The sequence below is a fragment of the Solea solea genome, chromosome 12 (assembly GCF_958295425.1).
Source record: "Solea solea chromosome 12, fSolSol10.1, whole genome shotgun sequence".
NCBI classification, from domain to species: Eukaryota; Metazoa; Chordata; class Actinopteri; order Pleuronectiformes; family Soleidae; genus Solea; species Solea solea.
This window is the reverse complement of record NC_081145.1, coordinates 24,402,261-24,423,415: the sequence shown is the minus strand read 5'-3', so window position 1 is coordinate 24,423,415 and position 21,155 is coordinate 24,402,261. Positions and strand designations below refer to the sequence as shown.

The following is a 21,155-nucleotide window of genomic DNA, read 5'->3' as shown; positions in this document are numbered from 1 at the left end:
ACTCCTGAAATAATCCCAGAATATAATAATCAGATCCATAAATACATGCTCTACAAAACCTGCACTCTTTAATATTAACATGTAATCCAGTGTTGGATAACATTATATCTTTGTTGTCATTTACAAAGACATAATGTTCATTTTGTGGGCGGCAGTTTCTACAAACTTATCCAGAGATTAACTGAACAAATAAACGCACACCTCTGTAGCTAACAATGATACCATTTCCAATTCCAGACAAAGTGAGTGCAAGGGCATCATGTTGTCATATTACATGTTTACTCAGTGATGTGGATGCATTACAGGGGGAAAAAAACAAAAACTCAGGCACTTTAGGGAGCAGTGTTTTCAGAGGGAGAGAAAGGATCATTTTACTTTGGTCTTTGGTCGCTCAGCACAAAAGAAAAAAAGGAAACCCTGAAAGGCATAAAATGGGCTCTTTGCCTATGACATTTGCTGAGGTGAATCTACACAGAGGGTTATGGATTAAGTGATGGACACAAAATGGTGGTGGATAAAAAAAAAACGTTGACAGTAAGACCTAATAAGCAGGTAGCATTAATACTTAATCAGCCAAGGCCGAGGGGAGAGAAACCTGCGCTGACTACTGATCAGCCGCTGGAGCTGATGTATTTTCATCCCGCAGTGCTCTCTCGTAGGAGGAGGAAGCAAGTGAGTAACAACGAGTCAAACAACAACAAAACTCCTAGAGGCCACATTGTTAAATTAGTATTTTGCACTGAGGCTTCGGAATTGAATATGGGAAATGTTGTGATGAATAAGAGTGTTGGTTTGTTTCTGAAATGGCTGCAATGTTTCCACTGAAGCTATTAGACTGAGGAAGTGTTCATCTGCAAGCCAGGTGAGTAAAGGTGAACTGGAACACACGGCAGCTATAGCAAAAGCAAAGCAGGAGTCGGGGCTAATGGGACAATCCTAGTAAATGACTGTGCTACATACAGGTTGTACAGTTTATAACCTCGTTGCCTCCACAACTCAGCTGCAAGTGTCTGTAAATGACAATTTTAGGAGGAGGAGGGTGGACTTAAATCAAAAACACGGCTGCCCATGCGCTACACAAACTGTCCTCAGCTTCCTGGTGATTGAAGACATTTCAGGTAGGATCGCTACTTTAGATTGCAGCTGGGACTGACAAAAAAAGTATAATTTGTCAAACGTGTTGCTTGGAAATGATTTGGTGTCACAGAACTTTTGGGTAGTGATAGTTCGCCATCTTTAAACCCTTAGATGCATAAGTAGGGTCAAAAATAACCCAATGGCTTGTTATTCTTCAAAATCTTTGGAATTAAAAGTTTTTAGATTTTCATATTCCAGACATTCCTTTTAAAACCTGTTTGTGACATGAGGCCATTTGCATTTTTATTTTTTTCATTCATTTTAAGAAATTGCAGTTTTTGTATCACTACCCCACTTTCAAAACATTTCCTATGGAATCTCCTATAGGAACCTTCGATTCTTATCAACTTATGACTGTCGGTATAAAGTGTTACCCTAAGTATAAATCACTCTTTGTTGACCAAAATATAATGAAAATCATCATCTTTAACCAAAATTAAAGAAATGTCAAAAATGCATTGATTATATTGGGGTCATGCATCCAAGGGTTAAAAAGTGGGGGCCCCCACATATACAAAACATTAGGAGAGGGACAACTATGAAGTATTCTGAGAGTGAAGGGAAGAGTCTTTGACATTCTGGTAGCGCAGCCCTGCATTCTGTATTTATATTTTATTTATCTCCGTGTCCCACAACAAATAATGAAATAAATAAAGAACTGCATAAACAGGTATGTGACCAAAATATACAACCTGACATTTTATCACTCAGTATCTGGGGTACATAGTAAATAATCAATCAATCACATACCGCAGGGTTGTATTTTCTATAAATTTGATCAAAGCAAAATTGTTCATTGCTATTTTCAAGGTCAGTCTAGACACTATAACTATAACTATGCCGTGGTTATGACTGAAATGTATCCCATAACAAATCCGTGTCTAGGAAAAGTGTCAGTTTCATTGACTCTGCATGTGTGAAAGTAGCATGAGTAACAAATGATAACAGTGTTAACAGTGTTCTTTTCTGGTCACGGTCCTCACAGCGTCATCAGATTGTTTGAGTCGGCTACTGGGATGTAAGTCTGTCATATCTGTCGGTGAAGTCGATGCACGAATGTACGGCTCTGTGATCGCCTCAGCTGACAAATGACAGACAAAAAAACTTGCTCATTTCTTTGGTAAATGTTCAAGTTCTGGCCATTTCTTGCAGTAAAGCTGTTAAAAACGTAAAAAAAAGTATTCAGTAACACTGTCATATTGAACTTGTGTTGAATTGCTTTGGTATCTGTAAAGATTAAGGGCAAATGTAGCCTGTGTGGCATCGTGTCAGTCAGCTCACAGAGTCATAACACACAGATTGATGGTCTGCACAGAAGTTACTGTTCCTTGTTGTGCATTCTTTGGCCTTGGCTCTGATGCCAACAGCAAAAAAAAAAAAGAAACGATCTTGGACGCATCAGTAAGCATGGCAACACACTCCCCAACTCACTCACACACAGAGAACACACATACACAGTCACTATATATCAACGAGAACAATGCAGTCAGGTGAGACTCATCAGTCAGACAGCAGATTCAGAGCAGGGCTGCAGGTGTAGGACAGGTTGTTACAGCTGCACAGATCTGCTGAGGCAAATCACTAAAATAGCCTAAAATCTATTCCATGGCGTTTTTCGAGGTAAAGTGTTCATTAAAGGGCAAATAACAAACTACACCTACACTGACTTCAGAGTCCATAGAAAACAGCTGGGCTCAGCCAAATTTAACCCGCGTGTCCCGGTTGTAGAAAAGCACCTGGAGCAGGATGGCGACGTCGATCAGGATCTGCACCGAGCCGCAAACCCAGAACTGGGCGGGGCTGTCGTTCATCACAAAGTAGGCGGTTTTGAAGACGTCGCCCGCCATCCACAGCAGCACCATCTTCACACTGGACAGGAAATAAAAGAGGGAGAAAAACAGCAGTCCAGTTAGCTTTCTGGCCAAGATACCAGTGTTATGTCTGTAGTTGGAGCCACTAATCGAAATATACAGGTTAAAGAGCGAATACAATGAGTTATACATGGGTAATATAATCTGCCAATAATCGTCCTGAATGTTACACACTGACATGCCGAAATGTTCCCTCTTGTGTTAGTGTGCATTTGACATATTGGAAGGTGGATTTTTAATCACTTATCACACACAAGTAGCCAAAGAAATGTAGTGAACTTGATATAACAGCAGCGTGTGAGAAAACCCACACCATTCCCGAGTGCTGGCTGAAGTTTAGACTTCACTGAATGTACCTCCACCTAAAACACAATAAAGGCTTTAAACAAAGCTATCAGTGCTTGGCGTACGAGCAACGCATACAAGCAAAACCCATTTTTGAGAGTCACAGGAGGAGGAGGAGGACAGACCCTGAAGACAACAGCTGTCCTTGAGGAGCCTTTAGAAAGTTCATGGAAAGCATCACATGAAATATAGAATAGAAACTCTTGTCGCACTGCTGATTGTACTGCAGTTATCACTCTCTATAGTGTCTTCATCCATCACTTTCTTTTACCACGCTCTGTCCCCTCTTTCCATTCCTATTCTCTGATGTAACCGCCACTAATCTACCTCCGTGCGCCTTTGACTCCTACCCTTCACAGTTTCCGCCCTCGCTCCTCGTCTGCCTACTCTCTACCCACTCTTTTATTCTATATTCTTGTGCTCTGGAGAGTGAAGTCCCATAGGCATGAATGCAATATGAGTTTATTCTTTTCATTAAAGCTGACTGGGCCTGAGGACGGAGCAGGACCATCAGTCATCGGTGAAACATACTGTAGGGGTTGGTCAGGGTCAGGGGAGAAAGGACAGGAGGGAGACAGAGACAAAGAGGCGGCGGAGGACAGTATTCATCTAACATGCTGTAGCACAGGCAACAAACCCACCAGAGAGACGGAGAGGGAGCTCTCTGGGATGGATATGGATGATGAGTGCGCGTGGGGGCAGAGGCAGCCTAATGACTACGGGGACAGCTGTCCTGTACTATCCTTGGGCTCTCCTTGCAGAGTCATGTCAAACCTCCGAACTCTCCCTCGAGTTCCCTTAAGGCCCCCGAACCACAACATTAGCGGCAAACAATCCAGGGCCCGACATGGAAATGAGGACATCGTTATTCAACATAGATGAGAGTGTACCGCATGTGGTATGGAATAGGAATAAACAACCAAGACTGTCGCAGACGCCAAACAAGGGGCTGCACGAGCAAACCTCCGAGCGGTTATGAAACTGTCCCCGTGTGCACGTAAAGGTTCAGTCATGAACTATCAGAAAATGCATCAGCTGCACAATCTCTCTTAATATTCTTTGTTGTTTTGTTTACTCTGCTGACACACCATTGATGCTACTGAACAGAATAGACGACTTACTGAATGTGATTGATTACATGTGAAAAAAACAAGACACAAATGCCTTCTTGACAGCCATGTTGGAATCTTATGTCAAAGTTTGTGACGTTACTTCAACTTTCTGAGATGGAAATCCAATCTGAGTGGTTGTTCCTTTTGAAATGCCCAACTACAAAAGTTTGACTTCAAACGACAACTGGAACACATTATGAATGCAACAGCTAGTGCGTGCAGTGCTGCAGTGCTAATTTGCTGCATCTCGCACACATTTAAATACTATAAAATATCCTCTGTACTCAACTAAATACCCAGACTCTTCGGATTTTAGTGCTGCACGTATTTCACAATAAAACTTTTTTGAAAAAAAAATTCAAAATGAATGGAATCAGGCACCAGAAAACACTAGAGTGCTTTTACTTTGAAAGAGAAAAGAAAGTATTGCATATGCAACAGATGTAGAGGCTGAGATGTTGAAGAAATAACCATTTTCACTGCACGTTGTTGCTGTGAGACGCTACTATTAAACATAAGAGGTTGATTCAGGTCATTCACACGAGTCATTCATGATACACCACCAATGCACCCTCACTTTGATCCAAATAGCTGAGCTACTTTGTAGCTTTTACTTGAGCTATTACTGTTATCTTTTTTCATTTCTCTTTTATATTAAAAAAAGAAAAGAAAAGACAATACCCATTAATTACCTTGATCATTGGGGTCCATTATGTGAATGTGCCTGATTTAGCCACACAGACTTATTTTCCTCTGGCACATAGCTATCTTACATATTGGATTTTAAATTGAGCTAGAATTCCACCTCTAAAGTAGAACATGTCTAACCTAAATATGAGATTAAAGGAAATGGAGCCAGTCTGCTTAGTCAAGCCAAAGCTTACTCGGTCTTCCCCCCTCTGGTCCAACTAGTCCTCCCAGCGCCAATGTAACCACCTCAGGCTATAGAACTGTACTGTACTGTAGTTTTGGAGAATTCTCGAGTCCTACTGATGTGTTCATTTACCCTAACAATTTAAACTTTCAGGGTAAACACTCCAGGGTTTGATTAAACTGCTGCGCTTCTCCCTCTCTCTCTTAGCTGCCAGCATTCCTCAGGGGAAATACTTGGTTTTTGTTCCACTGAAGCCCCACCCCCCTCATGGTACTGTTCACTGAACTTGAGATATCTTGTTTCATCTTTCTCCTCATCTTTTCATTTCACTGCACCACTTCCCTCGTTTCTCAGTTTTCCCCCCCAGAACTGTCATCTTTACATTCATTGCCCCAGTCACTGCCTTTACTCGGCTCCTCTGTTCTCCAGAAAAAAAGGACATGCAGTTATAGTGACTGTGAAGCTTGATGAAGTCAAATGATGAAGTTGCATTTTACAGCAATGCAAGGAGGAGGCATCATCCACATCATACAGAATAAAATAGAAAAAAGGCACAGTCACTCTTATTGTCATTTTAAATATCCATACTGTTTCATCTCTAGTCACCATGTCCTCTGCTGTTGAAAAAAATACAGTGACTATCCCTTTATATTTGTGGTTCAATTATGAGAAGGACAAATAGTGAAAAGAGAGAAGAAAACTTTTGTTGAAAAGTTTTTTCTTAAGATTTTTAAGTTATTTAGTTTGAACTACTTGCGGTGCCCGTGTTCTAATAAGTGTTTTAGAATGACCTTTGTCTTAACAGAAGTAAGACTTCTTTTAATTAAAACTCAGGGTGTAATCACACCAGCCACTCCAGCTGAACTCCGGTGCTTTTACAGCCTCAGTTCGGTTCATTTGGTTTCGGTGTGTGCGCAGTCCGAGGCCTCTGATATGAACGAGTGACTAAACTCGTGTTCACGGGTGACTGCTTGCGAGTGAACTCTGCGGCGCTTTGTCATTGCTGTGAACTCTTTAACAGGACCTTTTGCTGGAAGCGTAATATTTACTGCTCGAGCCTCAGTAAAGGAGTAAAGGAGGACCGGGGGGAGAGCTGCTGATAGACGAGAACCGAGAACGGCACGTCAATCCTTCATGTCTTTCTCAGGGTACATAAGAACCTTTCAAGGACTTCCCAAGGCCAATTCCCTCAAACTTAAGGACAAAACGTGCTGACACCGCTTAAGATGAGAGGGCAACTTGTAAGAGCCGTGTCGCCGATGGCGTCCACTTTCATTGACTTGCAGCACGCTCTGCATCTGGACAAGTGATCGTCCTTGGGATCAAGTCAGTCTTTGTAATTTTCTTTGGTGAGCCAGAGATGTTGGAATTTGCATTTCCCAGGCATCATGTAATTTGCTCTCTCTTGCATAACGTTACTCGCTCATTTTGTTCTTCTTCGATACCCCTTTATGTCTGTTTTTCTCCCCTCATTAGCCCTCCTTTCCCCTTCTTACTCTTCCAAATTCTGTGCTTTCCCCCTTAGGCTAATTTCTTTGTCCATGTAATTAAGGAGGGCAGGCCATCAGAACAAAGGTAGCCTCGCAGTGCAGAGGAATGGACACGGAACCTGGACACATGCACTTACACGGCGTAGTTCCCACATCTTCACACGCTGTTTGTCATTCTGCTCTCATGTACGTATATCCATCTGGCACAGACAGATTTAATCAAGACTCATGACTTGGTTGACAAGTGATGAAAGACAGACAGAGCCAACAAATGAACTGGGTCCTGGGTGAGGCTTTGAGGGTCCACAGGGGGAAGGAGTGATTATGGTATTGATTTAGAGTAGTGCCTGACCGACCAACTACCTCTGTGCCACACACACACATTCTTGTATCTGTGTCCACTTGATCTAAACATCCCGTGTGACATCTAATGGTAAGACTGCAGCATCGTTAGACTAGAAATGCAGCGCCTATATTGACAAAAAAGAAAACTAACTGGAAAAACAACGTCTTGAATCACTTTTATACACTGCATCAGTCAGCATTTAGTAGTCCAGGTCCAGTGTGTACCAATTTGTGGCCTCTATCTGCTCAGGCCTTCAGGCAAGGTCCTCGGCCCTTTCAATTTCTACCAATAAACTCCTCCTAAATGTTCCACACTGGATGATTCATTTGCAAAGAAAGACACAAAAATGAAGCGCGTAACAAAATAAATTGCTTCACATTCACACATACACTGATACACACACACACACACACACACTTGTGCACTCACACTGACTCCATTCAGCCTTGCCTGGACAGATCTCTCATTGACTATCACTGACCTGACACTTTCATCTGAGCTAAGTGGAAAGAGATGAGAGTGGAAAGGGTGAAATGGTGAACTGGGCTCTTCTGGGCAGAATGGTGAGAGAAGGAAAATTACAAGCAATGGATGACGATGTTCCCCTGGGAGGAAGGCTGTGGGGGGGGGGGGGGGGGGGGGAGCATAAATCTTGAGAGGTGAGAAGCAATGCCACCCTGATAGTTGGAGATTGACAGGGACAGCGGAGAGTGATGGAGAAAGCAAGAGAGGGGAGGATTGATTGCATGGTGTGATGACTCCGCCGTACGTGGAACCCTCAGTAATTGTGCTGTGTATTGAATGAGTTCTGTCAGGCAGCACCATTAGCTCCTCTAAGCGGCGAGAGTGGACAAGTGGAGCAGGATTGCTGGAAACTGGACGCAGTGACATTTAGAGAGACAGAGACAGAGGGAGAGAATTAAATGTGTAGTTTGTGCAACTGAATGATTTCACGACCCGAATGTTTGCAAAGTTGTCTGACAAACCTTTAAATGTCACTTTCTGCAGCCAAATGCTAGCTGTTTGTCACTGCGAAGCGTAGAGTGTTGTAAATCATTGTTTAATTCATTTCTTTTAATCGAAAGCTGCGCTTAATCTGTCTTTCAAACATTTAGAAGTATAGTTTAATTTGGAAAAACACCCAACAACAACTACAAGTGTCATTCCTCATAGTGAAAGCAAACTTCTTCCAACACGATTGATTTTTAAACCTGCAGCCATAGCTGTAAAGATGCAATCGACATCAAAATAACATTGAACCCTACCCCCTAAATTAACCTCAATCTGGGTTACATGAAAGGGTTAACAGGCTTTTTGTCAGAGAAACTGCCTCGATTAATGTAGAACAAGTGCTTCATTTGGTCTGTCCACTTACTTATCGTTTGATCTTTTAACAAATTGCCTGGTGTTCCGACCTCATTAACTGGTTTATCTACTACGCACCAATCTGTGTCTCTTTTTGTTCAAATTGCTCACACAATCCATCGCACCATCTCTATTTACAGTACTTCTCTCCACCTTTAACCTGCTTCTACATCTTCATTCTCAGCTGTCCTTCCCTACTCTTACACCTACAGTAATCCTGCTTTTTGCTATCTTCTTGTCCCAGACTCCTCTGCAGTGATTTACCTATTCTACTGCCAAAGGAGCCATTAGATGGATGGATAGATGGATGGATGGATGGCCATAGGCGGGCTGACGTTTACTTGCAGGCCATTGTTTTTCACTGCATTTCTATGTGTGTAAATGATGTGGCAGCAGTTTGGAATACAGATTAGTCATCCAACAGAAAATATTTGGACTACATCTGACAAAACTGCACTCACTGGTATAAGCCGTTGCCATCTTGGTTCTACAGCAGCCCAAAAAGCCGCCAACTTTGTTTTTTGAAGCTTACTACAGGTGGAGAGAGTTGTGAAAGAGTTTTTACATCCAAAGTAGGGATGGATGTTTAAAGGTGGACTTAAACTGGAAGTCTGTCAACTTAAACTCTAAACGGGCTCTGAGTTGATAATGTTGTTGGCATTTTGTAATTTCCATAAGCAAAAAAAGCCAAAAAGTCCAGTCCACTGATTCCCATTTTCCCCTAATGCTGTGGAGGCAGCTGATCACAGATTAGACCCAGTGCAGTTTCCCCCCTTTAAGTGGGGGAATCACAAATTGTATGTGAGACTCTAAGACTCTCCAGAGGGAAGTAAGACAGTCTTGGTAATTGGCTGATGATACTTAAGCTACTAACTCAAAGCTCTGTGGAAAAAGACACACTGGAGCAGCTGCGGCTGATGTTTACAGCTTCAAAGAACTTCAGTCACCTCCTCTTCCATCTCTTCTCCACCACAACCCAGCGTGTATAGATTTTCATGATGTTTGTCCATGTATGTTACTTTGTGAGTCTGTGTGTGTGTGTGTGTGTACCTATGTGCGCCCACACATGAGGGCGTGTGTGTGTGTGAGGTGATTTAGCAGCAGGACTGTAGCGGTCCCTGGGGGGGGGGGCATATAGGGAGACGGAAATCAAAGGGGCTAGCGAGAGAGAAGCCGAGCTGCTCTTAACCCACTAACAATGAATTATGCATGTTGATCGATTGCACACAGGCAAAACACCAAAAAGTTCCCAACCTGCCAGAAAAAGATGGATTCAACCCCACAACATGAAGCAGAGGGGAGGGGAGGGGAGGAGAATCATGCAGAGTTTGCCTAGAGATATTTTAGACACTTTTTTTAGAGAACGTAAACAACTCAGAATAAATGAGAGAGCCTGCTGGCGATGGCTATTTCAGAACATTCGTTTCATCCATAACCTTACAGTCATCTGTCTGTCATTTACCCGAAACATCATTTGCAAATGCTTGTAAAAAGAACAAATACGGGTCGTTTAGACCTTGTTCAGACCTGGTAATAACATCCGAGTATAGGCCTGAACGCTCTTCGTACGTCCTCGGGATTCATAATATTTCAGCTTCCTACTACTTCCTAAAAATCACAATTCCCACCTCTCCAATATCTACTCATGAACTACCTCAATGTCAAGAGGAAACAGTTTCACAATACATCAAATTAATCAGTGTATTTGTGTATTACTATGATGTATGGTGTCCCCAAAAAGTGTTAGGAAGATCTGCACTGGAAGAAACTCAAGACTGAGAGATTTATAAAATACAAGTGTGAGTTTCCCTTCAAGCAAGTCCGGGGTTGCATCAGAAGAGGGTGAAAGCACTTAAAAAATACATCTAACAATGTTATGAAAACCTTCACTGGTCTCCATTCTCATGTTTCTTTAACCATAGAACTGAGAAAGTTTCATTTTCCACACTTGTTTTCCTTTTGTTTGCAGACCCAAACTAACCCACATTCAATTCAAGTAAATAGTTTTTGAGCGTTGTTCCAGTGAAACAGTAAATCTCTCCATTTCTGGCTCACAAAGAAATATCATTTGATGGATTTGCATTCATTACAGATAATGAGATGTGGATGTCTGGATACTTAACACTAAGTTTATCTGCTACCACTGTGAAACATGTGAGGGAAAAGGTAGAATTGGCCTAATGACAAGTGCTCCAGGTACTGGAGTCAGGAGGAGTCTGAAAAAAATGCTGTTTTTCACTGATGTAACAGTGTGTGGGTTTAAAAATAAATAACAGGGGATGACTTCATGATGCCAGAGTGTTTTGGGCTTCAAGAAGTCTCATTTCGTCTCAAGCTGCAGGGAACATCATGACCTTGACATCTGGCTCCCTCCTGCTGCCACTTATCCTGCACACTAGAAACTCAAATCAGCAGTAGAAAGCCCCAGGCTGGTCAGTTCTTCAGTGTGGTACTACTCTAAGGCCAAGCTAGTTTTTCTTCCTTGTGTCTGCTTGAACTCTGCTGTGCTCCTTAAGTGCACCGCCCCTTGCTCCTCCTAGTCAATTACACTGCTTCCTCTTCCTGTTATGTGCCCCCACCAGCCCAATTGCCTGTGGGTGTCCTGCTTTACCATCAACCCTGGCTCTGGTAGTTTCTAAACTCTACATTTTGAGCAAAACATCTAAACATCATTACCAAATCCCTACCATGACCATGTAGAGCAGGCAGTCACATGCTCGAATGACCTTGGGGCTCTTGAAAAAAAAAAAAAGTCTAACATTTTTGGAAAAAAACAACTATTCAGTAGAGGATATGCCATCATGATATCGCAATTAAAAAATAGTAGTAAAATATGATGGATATTTCAAAAGTCACGTTCATTAAAATATAACTTACACTGAAAACACTGCAAAATGAAAGCTACTTTTCTATCACTACTTTTATGTGTGTGACAAAAACAGACTGTCCCTGTCAGTGTCTCTGTCTCTCTATGACATTGTAAATGTTGGCAGCGCTCGTGCAGAGGTGAGAGAGGAACAGGAGGGAAGGCAAAAAAGATAAAGTTTAATGAGAGGAAAGAGAATAACAGGGCCGGCTCCCCGGGCAGCCAAATATGAAGAGAGCTGTGCAATCAGTCACACACGGTAACACCACACAGAGTTGTTTACATAAATAAATCACAACTTCAACACTAAACTGTAGCTGCCAGTTGAATAACCGGTGCTTTCAAATGTCAGCATCGATCAACAACCAAACCCTGTCACGTATCTTTTTTAACTCTCATTAAAAATAGGTTTGAAAAATAATAAATGATCATATAAGCCATGTTTCCACCAAGTGGAATGGTTCATATCTTTTTGCGTTTCCATTAGGAATAGTAATAAAATAACGGGCCATAACTATTCCAATTTTGGAACCATTCGCTTAAAATAATACTGTATGGTATGGGTGGAGCTAGACCACAACAGTGGACATCAAAGCTTGATGTCTTGACAGTATTTTAATGCTTTATAACGCTTTATATATATATATGAATAATACTGCCTTGACTTGTTTGTTAATTGTGTTGAATAACTGTTGTTTGTTCGCTCTTGGGAAAGAGATCTCAATCTATAAGCTCAAAATTCCTCCACTTTTTCTGCTGACCCGCACACACGTTACCATGGTTACCAGAGGATTTAGCAAGTTGCACAAATATCTGTGTTTTTTACCGTCCCCTCAGTCCACACATAGACCGAATAAATCTAATACAGTATCTGTGTTAATGAAAACCATCGCACCGTCAGTCCCAATTCACAATTCAAATAAAATGGACCACAGTTCACTTGGAACAGATTTAGACCAACATTTCAATAAGCTGAGCTCAGACTTTGGTGACTTTATTTACAGTAAAAATGTAAGGTGTGCTCACTTCTCTTTCTGTCATGTTCTTCCTCTTGCTCCCTCTCACTCTCTGACTCTATCTTTCCATCCCCAACCTGTCCCTTCCTCACTTTCCCCAGAGTAGCGATGAGTGTGAAAACACACGTGCGCACATGGAAAGTGTCAATGGTGACCAAGTCACGTAAGAGTGTTTGTTTCCGAGTGTGTTTGTGCCTCTAAACCTCTGTACTTTACCACAGCACATGTCTATTTAAAGGCTCTCATTGGTGACCTGCAAAAGGTGTGCGGTCCTTGATTAAACAGATCCATACGATCACTATCACACCTCAGTAATGGGACTCAAGGGGAACGCGACCGGGCAACAACAAGTAACTGTTTCACATGGGATAACATGAGAGGAAGGAAGTGCCGAAAGTGTGCCGTCATTACTTATGGAAGACAGTTTGTTCCAGCATTAAGCGAAACAACTACGAGAATCATTAAACACACGTGATGAGGGTCAACAGATCTGAAACGTGGTCAACGTGCGGGCCGACAGAAGTGCTGAGTGTGCTGTTCCCAGCCTACTGGGTGATTTGTCCAATTAGGCTGCTGAGATCAATAGTGCAGATGGAAAAATCCTCATGTTAAATTTACAACATTTTCTGCCTCTCATTTAGTGCAGTGAAGTACTCAGTAATATCTGCGATCGTTAGTTTTGGTGGCAGATATAATATCATATAAATGACTATGCAGGGACGTCACCAGAGATCTGGCTTTAGTGAACTAATGGTCTTCTCTAATTCATCATTTACATGAGACATGTAGTGTTACAGCATATTTAATCTTTGCCATAATATTCACTCTGAGCTTAATGGGCGCTCACAGGAAGTGGAGGCGTAGATTCCCAGCCTGAGGAAACTTTATATGAAAAGAAGCAAACATCTTGCCATATTTTTTAAAACCTATCGACAATGGACAACGCCTGATTCTGGATCTATGAAAGATCCAGTACATGAGAGCTAGTGAGTATAATGCAGAGTTCACGGCGTGTTGCACTCAGAGGTGCATTCAGTGAATCTCATGAGTTTTCATTAATTCTGCAAACACACATGCAGTCCACAAACTAAATGACCAGTTGCTGATGCATTCAAGGAACCTTGCAAATCTCATTACATCAGTATACATACCTACTAATCCAATGCTTGTTGCCGCTGCCACCATGAGGTAATAGATGCACATAATTACATGTAATTAAGTAACCATAAGGTCATTGGAGAAGTGTTGATATACAGTTCATTTTGAATGCAAGAACACCAATTCTTTATCTGGAGACTGAAATACAGCACACTTGTGTTTATGGATGCACGTGAAATGAAGCGAAACACACACACACAGGCTTTCCTCTTTCAGTGTAAAAGCTACAGCGACATTTCTGAGAGACAGTTAATCCAGAGAAAACATGCAGTGAGACGTAAAGAAGAAGGACAGATATACAGTAAAGTCTACAGAAATGTGGAGTAAATAAACAGGGTTGACACCTGACACCTCTGTCAGCTTCCTGCAGCAAGAAGGATTGTCTTATGGGAAAAAAAACTACATGAAGAGCACCATCATTAATCAATGCTCTTCTCACCTTCTTTGGGGAATTCGTGAAAAACAAATGCAGTCTAGAGATCTAGAACAGAAGAGCTAAGAGAGGAGGGATTGCCAATGTGGAGAGGAACACTTGAGAGAAAACAGAGTTATGAGATGAAGGAGTTTCTTTAAGGGCCAGGTCATACTTTCCCTGTACACGCTTCCCCAGAGGTCCAATAGGGTACATGCAATGTAAATTTACTTCTGTGGTTGCCTGTGCAGCCTCTATGCCTATCTCCTACTCTATCTATACCTCCAGTTGGAGTCCCCATGGGTTGTATACACAATACTTTCCAGTCCAGTTGGTGGCATGCTCTTGTTTTTGGTCAAAAGAGACAGCAAGGAGGATGGTAACCATGGAAACGTGCACGATTACATTAGGAAGTCCACCGATGCCAACACATAAAACACTATACTCAAAGAATACACGGATGTACAAAAGTCAAGAAATCAAGTACGGATGTGTGGAACGCTTGATGTTCAAACTGAGCATCAGAATGACAAAGAAAGGTCATTTACGTGAATGTGGAACGAGTTAGTCTTGCTCTATGCAGAAGAAACAACTCTGAAAGAGCAAAACCTTGACACTCCTGCCATTTAATTATTGAATTTATATCACAGCAGTGCATGCTCAGGAAGGACCAGGCTGCATGTGTAAAATATACTGAAAATTACTTATGATGACAGTTTAATCAGTATAAACAGTTGACAGTAAATAGAGGATCCACCACTTTCCATAATGAATTAAATAAATGGTCATGCAACTAAGGCAGTCTCAGGTCTCTTAGGTTCTCAATCTTAACTCTTGAATCAAAATGATAGAAAAACAAAAAACTGGGTCCAAAATTACAGGTAAAATATGAAGCACTGGAGAGGGGAAAAAAAGGATATTTTTAAAACACAACCAAATATAAAGACACAACACCAGCTGAGCAGGGAACCTCCAGCCTGCATATCCCAGCAGGGCTGATTGCCCTCAGCTGTGGGGAACACAGGTGCAGACCAATAGTTCCTGATTAACAATGAAACCTAAGGCCATTTTCAGATTACCAGCCACACTGCTCGATTTAATTCGATTTTAAATCTGATGCACAACCAATCAGACTCAGAGGTTCACATTGATTACTACAAGTGTATCTGAGTGCTCTCTCAAACAACATACATGCACACTAACCCTGTAATCATCAACAACAACAACAAAAAACATCATATTTGTATGAGAGCACTCTGTATTGTAGCAGGAGGCTGGTAAGATATGATGCACCTTTATTGATCCCCCCCCCCCATAGAGGACGTTCCGAAACAGAAGCAATTTAGTGAATGAGATTCAACTCCCTCCTCAATTGTCTGATTTTTGTCGAAGATAACAATGTTCAGTGCATACATATAAGCAAAAAGCCTCATGGGTTTTTATATGACTGTCGCATGGCCACATCAGATAGAGACATCTAATCTCGGACCACACATACTAGAGATTCTGATTTGAAAATTGGAATTGACACTTGGTTCCTGTGATTTTTTTTTCCACATTTCTGAAAAAAAAAAAACAGAAATAAAAGGAATATGAGTGACTTCAGCCTGGTGATCTGAGTGTAGCCTTAGATTCTAGATCCCCTGGATGTCCGTGACAGTGTCCATCAAATAACTACTTCAGAATTGGCCCTTTGGATTTATCCAATCTTTGACCTGCTGTTTTTATATGGCTTGCAATGATTATAAATGACCTTATTAGCAATTCATTAGCATATTTTTCATAATATTATAAATTACTGGCACACCCTGGCCATTACGTTTAATGAGAGCACATGGCATGTGGCCTACGGGGTACTCGTGTAGTTCTTGAGAACATTAAGAGCAGCGTGGGAGCGTGCCACTGTGTGTCAGTATGAGCACTGACACTGTCTGTTACCTCATGCCTTTGGTGGAGCGGTTGTGGAAGTTTTGCAGTAGCTGCGGGAGGCCCAGCATGGCCTCGAACATCACCGCGAGAGAGCCCAGCGTCTCCACAAACACGGGCGAGTCGAGCAGCAGCAGCGTGACCACGGCACACAGCACAGTGAAGCCGAAACAGAAGAGCAGGTAGTCCTCAAACGCGGTCCACTTCCAGAAGTAATGAATATTCAGATCTAGAGGGGGTGAAAAAGGAAACACAGGAGATAATTACCTCACAGTTTTCATCCTTCTTTACAGCCTATGCTTATGTAGGGTTCATGGATCATATCCATTGTATAAGATATCCGATCTGGTGATGTAGACATTCAAAATGATACAGAGTATCATACTGACTCATCCCAAGAAACAAGTGGGAAAGAAAGTGGACACAGGAGTCTATAGTGTAGATAATGGACTAGAGGAGTAAAGTAAGAAGCAAAGCAAGAGTGAGGAATAAGCCCGCATTTGTGTTGCTGAGATGAGTTACTGTGCACATGTGGAAAGAGAAGAGCATTAGTGACAGACACAGAGACTGAAAGCAATGAGGGCAATATAGCTGGGGGGGGAAAAGATGGTGAGAGCAAAGAGCATGGATGAGAGTTTCATTGAAGGATGCATGGAGATTCTGCAAAGACAGCACTCCTTGATCAATACTGTGTGCATGCTTAAGTGAACGGCACAAAGATAAATGAGCTACTCAAAGGCTTTTACATTTCTATTACTTTGGAGGAACCTGCCCTTTGGCGAGGCCCTGCGGCTACACATTTAAAAAGTTTATTACCTTTGATTTTTTTTCACAATGCTATTAGTCGCATGCAAAAACTTTCACTGAGAAATTCCGCCACTGAGTAAAGCTGTAGTTCCTTCTCTCAAAGAACAACTTAGCTTAAATGAAGGAAGTGGCCAGTACGTGTGACAAATCTGAATAAATACTGGTGTTTCTGTACTGGTGTTGTAAGCTATGATGCCGATTGATTACACTTAATGTAACTTGCAATTTGGAAGTTAAACAATTTCACAAAGTTGAGTCAAATCAAATCTAATTTCCATTTCAGCTCGGTAGTTCCGTTAAATCTGTATAAATGTGTAATACAGTGCATAAAACAATAGTTCGACATATGTAAAGAGGGAGAACAGAACCAACAGCTGCACCTCCAGTCACCAGTCCGTCAAGCTCCTGAAGTTCGCGGACGACACCACTCTCATCGGACTCATCTCTGATGGTGACGAGTCCGCCTACAGGTGGGAGGTTGAACAGCTGGTCACTTGGTGCAACCGTAACAACCTAGAGCTCAACGCTCTAAAGACAGTGGAGATGGTTGTGGACTTCAGGAAGAACTCAGCCTCACCTGCACCCATCAACCTCTGTGACTCCACAATTGACACTGTGGATTCCTTTCGCTTCCTGGGAACTATCATCTCCCAGGACCTCAAGTGGGAGCTGAACATCAGCTCTCTCATCAAAAAAGCCCAGCAGAGGATGTACTTCCTGCGGCAGCTGAAGAAATTCAACCTGCCAAAGACAATGATGGTGCACTTCTACTCCTCCATCATTGAGTCCATCCTCACCTCCTCCATCACCATCTGGTACGCTGCTGCCACGGCCAAGGACAAGGGCAGACTGCAGCGTGTCATTCGGTCTGCAGAGAAGGTGATTGGCTGCAATCTTCCATCTCTCCAGGACCTGTTCGCCTCCAGAACTCTGAGGCGTGCAGGAAAGATTATGGCTGATCCCTCCCACCCCGGTCAGAAACCTTTTGAGTCACTCCCCTCTGGCAGGAGGCTGCGGTCCATCAGGACCAGAACCTCACGCCACAAGAACAGTTTTTTCCCGTCTGCTACTAGCCTTATCAACAAGGCCCGGAGCCCCCCCCTGACACTCTGACTCCTCACACTCCTCCTCTGCCTCTACATGTCACATTATCATTACATCTTTTTTATGCGTTACATTAACGTCATTACTGTGAACTTTTGCTCCTGGTGAATATTTCACTGTTACTCACTTCTGCCCAGCTGTACTGCTCTTTCTGTAGTGCTCTTTTCATCTTTTTAAAAAAAAACATTTATATACTGTGTATATTAAAATTTTGTATGCTTGTTATGCACCAATGACACCAGAACAAATTCCTTGTATGTGCAAATCGTACTTGGCAATAAAGCTCTTCTGATTCTGATTCTGATTCTGATTCAATTCAACATAAATCTTGGGAACTCAGTGGGAAACTTTGATGCTAACTAAACACAGCTTAAGAGGACATCATTCTGTAACGAAGAAGGCCTGACACTAGTCATAGAGACTATAAATTCTTCAGGAAAATGTTTACAGACATTATAAATCAAGTGAGAAGTAGGGTAATTCATACAGTCCATGGACTAAACCCATCTTTAAATTATTTAATTCAGCCTTCATTTCAATCCCACGTACACTGTCAAGTTTAATGATTGTAAATTGTGACCCAGTATGGTCTGGGTTTGGTTCAGGAGCTGCCAAAGGAAGCTTTATGGGAAGAAGCATTCGTCTTACTCCATCAACAGTCACATCACCAACAGCCATCTTCTCAACAGACCATAATGTGAGATGATCAACGATCTCTCATTGCTTATGTATGACCATGGAGCTCGGGAAACGGCTGACATCAGCTAAAGCAGATTGATGGCTAAATAAGAGCAGATAAGTTAGCGTTGGAATTCAAGTGCAACGCTGCAGACTGCTAAGAACCTGGCTTTTACTTGCACCCCATGGCCTTTCTTTCCTTGACTGCACAGGCTGTACCTGCATGAGCAAAATGCACGTACATTTGTCTATATTTGCATGTGAGTGCATGACTTTGAATCTCTATACAGACGAAAGACAAAGGACAGAGAAGAACCCTCTTTAGAGAAGCAGCAAATCATCTGTATTATTGATTATCAACTATATATGTGTTATTCTTTCTTATTAATCAGCATACAAAATTAGAAATTTGACACATTTCACAATATACCCCTGAACTTCTTTGGTGGACAAATTGTCTGGTGGATATTTTTTGGTGCAATAGGCAGTAGGGGTGGGAATCACAGGGTACATCATAATATGATACATGGTCCATGACACCAATAATATTACGATACAACTATTCCGTAATAATTAGGACAATCATATAATGTATAATATTGTGCAAGGAAGGGTGACGATATATCACCAAATTGAGATTTTTACCCACCTCTAATGGGCAGTATACAGAGGCATGTTTATGTAGAGCTATTCCTGAAAAATGTAGCCCTGTGTACTTTTTCATTGATGTGTGTCACCATCCTCTGTATTTTCTGTGTGTCTCTCTGAACAAGGCTTCAAGCATTAATTAATCTCAGGTAATGTGCATAAACAGTTCTGTAAAGAATGCACACACACACGCACACAAACACAAGGTTGGGACGTGTCCCATTCCACTCCAGTGAGCTGCATCTGCTGTGACGTCCCAGGACCGTCAGAGTGAGACATTGCGCAGCGAGTGCAGTGTGGCATATTCATGGCAAACCGTGAACGTGATTAATGGCTTTATTACCCAGAGCCACAACAGACTCATCACCCATGGCTGTCAACAGACATGTGAGGTGGGAGGGAACAGAGATACAACCCTGTTCTCAGCTATGGTCGCGATGATGACTTATGTCTGTCCTCACTCACCATGACACTGACAGAAGCCAACAATGTGGAGAGTGGAAAGCCTGGCACAAGTGGGTTCATATTTACAAGTCCCTCTTCCGTCCCGATGCCCTGTTGCCTCAACAAAACAGCAAACCCGATACACTGCAGTCGTGCTGGCGGCTGGCAGAGGGAGACTGCAGAGAGGCTCCACATTAACGTCCTTCCACTTGCTTCTGAATGTGTCCAAGGTAATGCAACATGCTGACAGTGGCAACAATGAGACGAGTGGCATTTCAAATCTACTGCCAACTTTTCAGCGTATGAAACCGCCGGAGCTAAGCTAGTCACATTTCCCTTTCTTGATTGTGTAAAATGTACAGTACACATACACTCCAAAACACACTTATCTTCTTACCGAGAAATCCAATCTGTTTTCATACATACAGCCACACACCCTCTATCCTCCTTTACCCCATTTCATCTCTCGGTTATACAGCTTTGTATGTTTACCTGCATAATCAAATTTCCTGGAAGAGTATAACGAAGAGAGAGGGAGATAGAGAGAGAGCTATGCATCATTCATAGAACCATCTCTTTTATTTGTCCTCCTCTCATGGCACATGCATAATCCTCAGCTTCCTTTCCCTGACCAGCTCCTGTCTGTTTCCACCCACCACGCCAAGACAGAGAGAGAGAGAGACAAAAACAATGTCTTCAATTTCACATAGTCCTATACACGCACTCACAAACTTGCAGTAACCCCAGGTTAGAGCAGGTGGCCTGGCCTTTTCTGAACAGCATCTTTCGATCTGGTGAGCGTTGAAGCCGTGTGGCCACATTTCAAAGACCTGCAGAGCCAGGAGGAGGTGAGGGCCGTCTTTCTTCACACAAAGTCTTTGTTTACACAAAAACCCATTCAAGATCAAACAATTCAATTACTAAAACAGGAAAGGAAGCAGCCCTGAGGATGGCAATACATGCGTGTGAAGTTACTCGGGGATAGCATGAAGTTGCTAAGGCAGGATAAGCCTGTCAGTCAGTGCATTAACATTTGTATGTTTACCTGCGTAAACAAATTCCCTGGAAGAGTAATTGAAGAGAAATAGTCTGATTTTTTGGGTTCCCACACCTTGGTTGAAATCAAATTCAAGGACTTTCCATGACCAATTTTCCTCAAATTCAAGGACCGAATGTGTTGACACAGCTTAAGATGGGAGGGCAACATGTAAGAGCTGCTTCACTCATGGTGTCCACGTTTATTGATTTGCAGCAAGATCTGCTTCTGGACAAGTGATTGTCCTTGGGATCTTGGTCAAAGTCAGGCTCTGTAATTTTCTTTGGTGAGACATAATTTGCTCTCTCTATTTTGTCTGTAAACCACTGTGAAAACCTATTTTGACATTTTTGGATAATGGAACAAACGTATAAAAGGAGGGAGCGGAGAGGGACAGGTTAAGGTCTGCAGTATAGCTGTCCACAGACTCTGCTGCGGTCATAAATGGAATCAGGGCTGCAGGCAGACGCTCACTGAATGTAGCTATAGTGGAAGCATCGATGGGACGAGACGTACAAAC

The 21,155-nt window shown here is 42.3% G+C and overlaps 1 protein-coding gene across 1 annotated transcript in view; it reads right to left on the bottom strand.

Moving 5' to 3' along the window:
- Positions 1-1,614: 1,614 nt before the first annotated feature.
- Positions 1,615-21,155, bottom strand: part of si:dkey-246g23.2 (solute carrier family 66 member 2) — a 46,660-nt gene continuing 27,119 nt past the window's right edge. Inside the window, exons 4-5 of the mRNA XM_058645469.1 lie at positions 15,931-16,147; positions 1,615-3,006 (exon numbers count right to left, since the gene is read on the bottom strand). Coding sequence (XP_058501452.1) covers positions 2,832-3,006; positions 15,931-16,147 — 392 coding nt within the window. The 3' untranslated portion in view covers positions 1,615-2,831. The remainder of the gene's footprint in view (positions 3,007-15,930; positions 16,148-21,155) is intronic.